Below are 9,123 nucleotides of genomic sequence, written 5' to 3'. Positions count from 1 at the left end.
ACGCGAAAGGTGCACATGATCGACCAAGCGGGAAAGGCGTTGGTACAAGCACGGGGCTGTAAAGTGTCGAAGATTATGTGTAGGTCTTACAACCTTAGACTAACAAAGTTGCTTCTATCTTCAAAAACAAAGGACTCATGACGGGTCTTCTAACCGGACACTGCTTCCTAGCGGCACATGCTTTTGACTTAGGCTTGGTCAGTGATAGCAGATGTAGGAAGTGCGGGTTGTAGGAGGAAACGATCGAGCACGTTTTGTGTTCTTGCCATTCGCTTGCCAGGATAAGACTGCAGCTATTAGGAGTGATACAGTTGTCAGATCTAGAAGCAACAAGTGACAGAAGTCCTAGACAACTTCTAGTATTTGCCATGAGGACGGAGTTATTTTATAACATAGGTCCTGGTTTTTGATAGGGTTTTTCAATTTGGTCGTTAAATAAACTTCTGGTAACACTACGGACTCATTCAGTCTATGTGAGGTTCTCATGGACCGGACAGTTCAACCTAACCTAACCTTACATAAAAACTAAAATTTTTAAAAATAAGAATTGTGATTTGTGGAGTTTGCGACCACGGACTATGCCAATATTTTTCAAAAGTTTAATTTAATTTTTAAGAGCCAGTTTAATTAAAATTTTCTCCGAATCGGAAAATACTTACAAAGTATGAAGCCATCAACTCAAATATCACAATGTTCATAAAAAGCGAATAACCAATATGTGCCAATGCATTTTAAATCTTTTGAAAAATATTGTTTTTTTGCTGATTGGTAGAGGGATAAATAAATCCAGTATAGAGTTCGGTAGGTATTGGAATTAAGAATACCGGACGTAAAAATAACTACGAAATTTAGAAATTTTAAGTTAGCTCCCTATTAATCTAAGTTGGCGATACATCTTTTAGGTTCGATTTTCCAGCTTCTGAGAAGAACGTGTCGAACATAACAAAAGAGAAACAGTACTGAATATCACCCGGATTAAGTCAGAAGCTTCATCACAGCCAAGTTACTCACATTAACAACGGCTATCATGTTGGTATAATGGATCGAATCTCAGTACACGAAAAATGTCTGATGAGGAATGGGCGGGTGCTGAAGCATGTAACCGGCGCACGTGTTTGAAAAAAATTTCTCACTATATAAATTTTCGAATTTTTATAATATTTAATTTTGATTGTAACTTCCATGTGCACGCATATGCATTGAATTATTTCGAAATTTCATTTGATCATCAGCAGTCCTCATTTGCTGGATAAAAGCTCGCAACAATAGTGGAATATGACATGCATAAGGGCAACATCAAGTGCTGTATAATAAAATAAAACTATATGCCGAATGTGAAAAATTACTAATTTTGAAATTCACTTACCAAGCGTTATGATAAAATAAGCTTTCACCAATGTTGTTGTTTGATTGCCAAAACAGCTGATTGCGAATAAAATAAGCAATTGAAAAAGCTCAACATATTTGTAGCGCAAGAAATTAACGAGCAAATCGGTGTTATGCTAAAATGAAAAATATATGTGTGTATGTAATAAGAAAAAAATGTTGCTAAAAAATTTACACGTTTATATTAGCTTTACCTATATGTTTGTAAGTATGCATGTATACCAAATAACAAGAAAAGTGTTACGTATACGCACGGGGTCCCGTCTTTTCAGGCGTTGCCTAAAGATTTGCGTGTAATTGGTTAGTTTTAAATAAGCCAACGTGTTTGTGTGTTTATTTTTTATAATTCAATTGTTGTTTTTTGTTTATTCCACAAGCTTTCACGGTTACTACAACTTTTACAGTTTAAGTTCAAAAAATTTCAATTAAACTTTTTTCAAAGAAAATAAATATTTATTAGTTTTGAATGCCGACAAAGGGAATGTCACAGTTCTGATGGACAAATCAGACTACGACAAGAAGGTACAACAAATCGTGAATGATATTTCGGCTTACCGCGTACTAAAACGTGACCTTCCAATAGCTTACAGGATAAAAATAACGAAATTGTTGAGAAACTATTTAAAAATAAAATAATTGATTTGAAGGAGAAATATCGTCTAATAAGTAAAACGGCAAACGCTCCAAGGTTATATGGTCTTCCCAAGATTCATAAGGAAGGCGTGCGCCTGCGTCCTATGTGTTCGTCTGTCAACTCCCGGTCTTATAAGTTATGCCAATATGTTGTTAATGTCCTCAAAAACCTAACCAAAACTTCGAAGTACAATGTCAGAGATTAGGTATAATTCAAAAACAAGGTAAAAGATATTTATATAGATGACGATGAATGTCTGATTTCATTCGATGCGGTTTCCTTACTTCCCAGCATTCCAGTTGACCATACTTTGGATATTATAGCATCTAAATGGAACCGATTAAAAGCCCATACCAGTATTAGTAAAGAAGTGTTTTTGGAAATTGTGAGATTTTGCATTAAAGAAAACCGATATTTCAAAACAAATAATAAAATATATAAACAGCGGTCGGGGATGCCAATGGGATCACCAGCATCACCTATCTTTGCAGACTTAGTAAGGAAGAATTGCTGAGTAAATTCGAAGAAGAATCTCCTAATAAACCACGCTTTTTATCTAAATACGTCGACGATCTGTTCCCTATCGTAAAACCTGATGCTGCAGAGGATATGCTGATGAACTTAAACAGTTATAACAAATCAATAAAGTTTACCCATGAAATTGAAAAGGATGGCCAGGGACCAATTTTAGACACTTTGGTGATAACAAAATACAAAACACTACTCTTTGACCTTTATAAAAAGCCTACATCGTCAAGCAGATTGTTTAATTTCCACTCGAAACACAGCAAACCAACTATAGTAAACATAGCAAAAAATTTTATTCGAAGAGTGCTGACCATCAGTGATGAAATATACCACAATAAAAAATAGAAATTATTGTAAAAATACTTAAAACAACGACTTTTCGATATATCTTGTAAAAGGTTATATCCGCAATTATTTGGAAAAATCAAGTAATAATCGAATAAATAATAATAGAAATAAAATATAAAAAACGTCCGCATATGTCCCTGGACTGTCCAACAGGCTTAAATATTCCAATGTGTATGACCACGAAAAATTCCAAATGGCCTTCACTTACAACAATACCGTACAACAAATTTTTAGCAACACAAAGGACAAAATTGAAATATACGAGAAATCTGACGTAATATGCTAAATTCCATGTAACGGCGACGGGTCCCACGTATGCAATAAAGTATATGTCTAGACTACAAAATCAAAATTAAAGACAAGGATTTCCGTGCATAAATCAAATATCAAAAATCGGGACCACGCTAATGACAATAAAACAATTTTGACACAACATTGTTGAGTAACCGGGCAGTCTGCATATTAAATAACGTAGCAGTAATTCAACAAGAAAGGCATTACAATAAAAGATGCACATTAGAAATGCTTCATATTGTAACGAATTTGCTGCATATCCTCTTATTTGCCCTTTTGCTAGATTCGTATGGCTAAACTGTTGAATAAATAACTCCAATATTGAATAATGGAAAAAAAATGGCCTTTATTAAAATACTTCACAATAACACTCAAACTGTGCAACGAATAGCTTAATAACCAAACTGATAGCTTAAATGAAACTGACTTTTAAATTAATACTGCTATTACTCGCTAGATATCGTCTTAGTCGTAACTGCTTGACAACTCAAATCAAACTGGATTATAGCGCCTCTAGATCTGTCGCCTTTTATACTCTTTGGTTTCCTCGTTCGCATTTTCTAGAATCTACTAGCATTCTCCATGAGCTCTCAAACTTCTCAGCTATAACTAAAATTGCACAATTTTATACATCTTCTAGACAATGTATGTGTGAGCGACACTTCCACAATTATAATTGCCTACATTTAGGAGCAGCTCAAATAAGATGTCTGCATATGGTTGTGCCTTGCTTCTCAGCTGCGTGTGCCTACATATGTGTAGACGTAATGATTGAATTATTTATGTGAATGTTTGTAGTTTACAGTCTCTCGCGCATACATAGGCGTATAAGTAAATGCATCTGTGTGTGACATCTCTCGGCTGCCTTATATATATGTATACATGATTTGATTATTGACGCATATTGAGCATGGCCTTAGCATCGCCTTAGTGATGGTATAGCTTAGTGATGCTAATATCCGTGACAATATTATCAATATACCAAGAGATCAATAAAAAATTTTAAGGCAGATGTAGAAGGCTGCGCGCAGTCTATCGTCGATTGATTACAACAACTACAATTCCTTGTGAGAAGAGTGTCGTCCCAAACATGCTGTCCCAACGCTAATGTGCTGAGCGCCACTTACTGCTTATTATTTAACGTATTGTTATTTATGTAAAAATTTGTTTATTATTACGGTTCTTTAGATATTTACTTTTTTATTTATCGTTTTCCCTTGTACTTGATTATTTTAAGATTTGTTAAATTAGTCGATCAGGTGCGCTCAAGAGTGTAAGTTCAAAATTATGGAATGTTGTTATGTTTTATGTGTTAATATGTTTTTGTTTTTATATGCATTTCAGTCCTGAAGATGATTTCAGTTTGAAATCGAAATATCGATAACAATAAACTTGACAAATATACAATATATATGTAAAGTAAGCATTTTTGGTGTTTCAATTTACATACATATATATGGCCTAGAGCTCGGAAAAAGTTTTTATAAAAATTTACAAAATAAAGGCCGAAATAGAATAAAAGTAATTAAAGTTTAGAAAATTACAATTCAAGTTCAGAATTTCCAATTTAAATTCAGAAATTTACAATTAAAGTTCAGAAATTTACAATTCAAATCCAAAGTTTCCAATTCAAGTTTAGGAACTCCAATTCAAATTCAGAAATTTACAATTCAAATTGAGAAAGTAACAATTCTAGTTCATAATTTCCAATTCAAGTTCAGAAAATTATAATTCAAATTAAGAAAATTACGTTTCAAATTCAGATAATCACAACTCATGTTCAGAAACTGGCAATTGGGAGCACAATGGCAAGTCAAGTCCTTCTCCAACTACATCTAGCAACTCTGTCGAGGCTTCTCCCTTCCACTACTTCTTAACTGCGGTTTCGACTGAAGTACTCTCTTGGCTGGAGCGTCCTCATGCACTTGTTGGAAAGAGTTATCCTCCGTTTGATTTCTAGGTACGGAATGTACACACCTTGACGAAAACTTAGGGTAAAGTATACCCAAGCCACTATTTTGGCAACATTGTCAACGAAACAACAACACTTCCGCAAGTAACATACATGTATTGTCTAATGTAGCATGAATTGGAATAACTTTTGAAAAATAACAACCCACTCATTAGTTTGTGAATTTGAGCTTGAATTGTAATTTTCTGAACTGAACATGAAAATTCTGAACTTTAAATGTAATTTTCTGAAATTGAATTGTAAATTTCTGAACTTAAACTAGAAAAGGAGTAGAAAATTTTCTTACAGATCTATTCTATTAAGTCAAACTAAAATTACTTACAGCACAAAGTGCTCTGAGCAGAACAACTGAGACCACAGTGCGCAATAAATCCCCAACAAGCGAGTTCGCATGAAAAGAAATAGGCGTTGCTTTAAAAGAGAGAAGAAAAGTAAATAAGGAATGAGTTAGAATATCCACATAATCAATTTCATTATATACTAGCGTACCAGGCAGACGTTACCTGCCCTGTATTTGAAAAATGGACTTTCCATCAGTCTACCACGCTCTGTATCATCAACTTAATTACAACTTTACTACTCTTTCTTCCATTTCTACTTCTTTTTCCTGTCTTTTACTTACTCCCTGCTCATTTTAATTCTCGCTCTCACCCCCAAGCCCATTTCCACTGCCACTCTCTTTCCTACTCCCCTTAAGAGAATTACATAGATGAAAAGCGAATTTAAATTTTTGTTTCACTTCTACTTGTGCTTTTATTCTCATTTTCACATTCACTCTTACTTCTATTTTCACTCTTAATAACCTCATATACACAAAATATATACCAACGCAAATATGGGAAAAAAGGAATCCTTATAATTTCCCTGACTCAGAGGTCTGGTTGACGGATGGATCGAAATTCGGAAGAACGGGAGCTGGCATCTATGGGCCGAACTTTAAGAAATCGATACCACTTATACCCAGCCAGGCGGCTCTGCGTGCCTTGCAATCCTACACAGTTACATCTAAGCTAGTGGGTGACTGCGTTGAAATCTTTAATGACTAGGGAGCCATAAACAAGCTTTTGTTAGGATGGCTTCCCGAACATCAGGGACATGAAGGTAATGAACATGCAGATTACCTATCCAAGCAGGTTGCTGCAACAGCATTCTATGGTCCAGAGCCCTTTTGTGGACTCATAAAAGCACACACCATGGAAAACAAAAGTAACTTTAAAACAAAACAATTCATACGTCAGTGGATTTACTGCCCATGGCAAAGACATGCCAATCTGTTTATACTTCTGGCAACGAAAGTATCAGCTAAACTTATTAATCTAAGCAGGGAGGACCTACACTCTCACTGGTAACTATACGGATCACTCTGGTCTACGATATCACCTAAGTAAGTTAAATCTTTCCGATACTCAAATTTGTCGTTTCTGTTAGCTGGAGGATAAAACGCCGGTTCACATTCTCTGCGATTGCGTCCCTCTGGCAAGGCATGGACTCTCCCATCTAGGTGGTGTGACTCTTAATCCCTATGTGATATGAAGTAAATAGCCTGAAGGGGTACTTAGATACATTAGAAGCCTCCACATACCAAATTAGGCTGAAAGGTCATGCAAAACAGATCTGCACAAAGGTCGCATTACTTCCAGGCCTAATAATAATATTAACAAATATAGCGAGTTTAAAATTTCTTTCATTCCCACTCAATGATATGCCCACTTTCACCCTTTGCTCCTAATTTGAATTGCATTTCTACTCCCTCCGCTATTTCCCCTTATTATTATTATTATTTTTTTTTTTTTTTTTTTTTTTTTTGATACTTGGAATTTCTATACCAAATATTGGATACCTGCTTCAAATAGTACGGAGATAGAGCGAGTTTTAATATTTGCTAATAGGGGTGACACTGACCACGTTTTCAAAATTTATTATAGTCAGCATAAGATCGCGAAGCTACTGTAAAATTTTTGTCAAGATCGGTTGTGCACTTTGAATGCTCTTAGGTCGTCGTGCCTTCATTCTATCGTGCGAACATCTCCGACGATCAAAACAGTCTTAAATGACACATACACATACCCTTATATGTGGGCGTGGCAGCGCTCACTTTTTCAAAATTTGATATAAACAGAAAAATACCACGTGAATCTAATGAAAATTTTGTGAAGATCGGTTGGATACTTTGAATGCCAATAAAACACACACACATATCCATTTTTATTTTTAAGATTAGGAACCTTTTTTTAAGACTCGTAAGATTAAGCCAGATGTTAAGTTGTGTCCATTAAAAATACAGTCCAATTTTAAATAATTTTTCGCAGTTTTTACAAGTTCACCTGAAAGTTTTATGTCGATGAGGAAAAACTCCTTGGAGAAATTTTAGAAGAATTTAGATAAGGATACTCCCCGAAGGCCTTGGGGAGTGTTATCTATGTTGATGGTCCTTTGCCGGATGCAGATTCCGTACGTTCCGGTAAAAAGCACCATTAAGATACTAGCCGGACCATCTCGGGAACGATTTGGTATGAAACCTTCTAGGCCATACCGCCCTCCCATCCCCTAGAGCCATAAGGAACTTGAGGTCGCCAGAGCCTACACAACCTCTTCAATCAGTTTATTTTAGTCGCCTCTTACGACAAGCATACCTGTTGCGGGTATATTCTAAGCCCCCTAACTCGCTGGGGGTTTTAGTATTGCGATGTATAATTTGTTTACTTTTTTTGGTCACTCCGACTTTCCTGGCAATTTTCAAACACCCCGTCCCTTTTAAGCCTACTTTTAGGCGCTGCAAAGTTGCACTCCTTTTAAATCCTATTTTTGCTATACACACACTCACTTTTTACAAAGCGCTGTAACGGTGTATCACAGTCCATTGATTCCAATTTTTTGTTGATTATCAGCACTAAGACATGCAGCAGCGTACAGGCGCCCCAGAAAGCAATGCTTATATAAGTCAGCACATAAGCGTTTGTTTCATTAGACTCGAACATATTTGCACCTTTGTTTCACAAACCGCAATCTGTCTTTTGTTGGCGCGCTTTCCCTGCAAATTCAATGCATCTGCGTTGTTACAGCTGCAAATTTTGCAAGACAATTTTTTTTTTTTTTTTTTTTTTGTTGAAATAAAATGCCGAAAGAACGTTTGTAAATAAATGTTTGATTTTTAAAATCATTCGTTTCGAGTTTTGACATTTCTCTTTACAAAATTGTGTTTTCCGCACACTGAAGCATTTTACTTTTATTTTGAGAAAAAAATAATATAGGGAAATTTTTATAAAATAAAATTTAATACTTTTCTGCAATAACTTCTAAGGACTGGAACAAAAAGTTCTGCAAATTGAAAATTGCTCATAAAAACTTAGATTTAAAATATGAGGAGTACACTTTTCGTTTAAATAAAGCACAACTGACCGGCTTCGTGGTTACAATCGAATGAATCTTTATTTCTATTCCTTTTACGTTTCACACCTCAAAATGTTTGACATAAGTGCTTACAAGTTACCAGTATGTTTTTAGCTTAATCGAATAGCGTTGCCAGATGGTCTAACTTATTTCGTACTAAAACCTTATATTTAGTCCTACTACAGCTAGGCCATCCTGATAAAATAGAATCCCCAGATTCTTTGTCAATAACCACATCTATGATACAATTACATACGTTTTAACAACATAGTACAACTTTGACGCATAAAAACATAAAAGTTTCTTTTTTATACTCAGTTGAGCAGAGCTCACAGAGTATATTAAGTTTGATTGGATAACGGTTGGTTGTACATATATAAAGGAATCGAGATAGATATAGACTTCCATATATCAAAATAATCAGGATCGAAAAAAAATTTGATTGAGCCATGTCCGTCCGTCCGTCCGTCCGTCCGTTAACACGATAACTTGAGTAAATTTTGAGGTATCTTGATGAAATTTGGTATGTAGGTTCCTGAGCACTCATCTCAGATCGCTATTTAAAATGAAC

At 35.3% G+C, this 9,123-nt stretch overlaps 1 protein-coding gene across 1 annotated transcript; it reads right to left on the bottom strand.

Moving 5' to 3' along the window:
* Window positions 1-1,185: 1,185 nt before the first annotated feature.
* On the bottom strand, window positions 1,186-8,281 carry LOC137246314 (uncharacterized). The gene is made up of 4 exons (XM_067777425.1): window positions 7,987-8,281; window positions 5,485-5,573; window positions 1,367-1,502; window positions 1,186-1,303 (listed from the first exon to the last, which is right to left on the bottom strand). Exons 1-4 carry the CDS (start codon window positions 8,138-8,140, stop codon window positions 1,239-1,241), a joined length of 444 nt encoding a protein of 147 aa, XP_067633526.1. The 5' UTR covers window positions 8,141-8,281; the 3' UTR covers window positions 1,186-1,238.
* Window positions 8,282-9,123: the final 842 nt, after the last annotated feature.

Source organism: Eurosta solidaginis, chromosome 3 (genome assembly GCF_040869045.1).
Source record: "Eurosta solidaginis isolate ZX-2024a chromosome 3, ASM4086904v1, whole genome shotgun sequence".
Taxonomy (NCBI): Eukaryota; Metazoa; Arthropoda; class Insecta; order Diptera; family Tephritidae; genus Eurosta; species Eurosta solidaginis.
Note: the sequence above shows the minus strand (reverse complement) of the source record. Positions and strands in the feature narration are given on the sequence as shown.

Excerpts from the sequence above, each read along its gene's own strand:
- LOC137246314 (XM_067777425.1), bottom strand. The coding sequence starts at position 8,140 with ATGTTCGAGTCTAATGAAACAAACGCTTATGTGCTGACTTATATAAGC. Across the intron at positions 5,574-7,986 it reads GTTACAGCGCTTTGTAAAAA|CAACGCCTATTTCTTTTCAT; the intron begins GTGAGTGTGTGT and ends TCTCTTTTAAAG. Across the intron at positions 1,304-1,366 it reads TTATTTTATCATAACGCTTG|CACTTGATGTTGCCCTTATG; the intron begins GTAAGTGAATTT and ends TTTATTATACAG.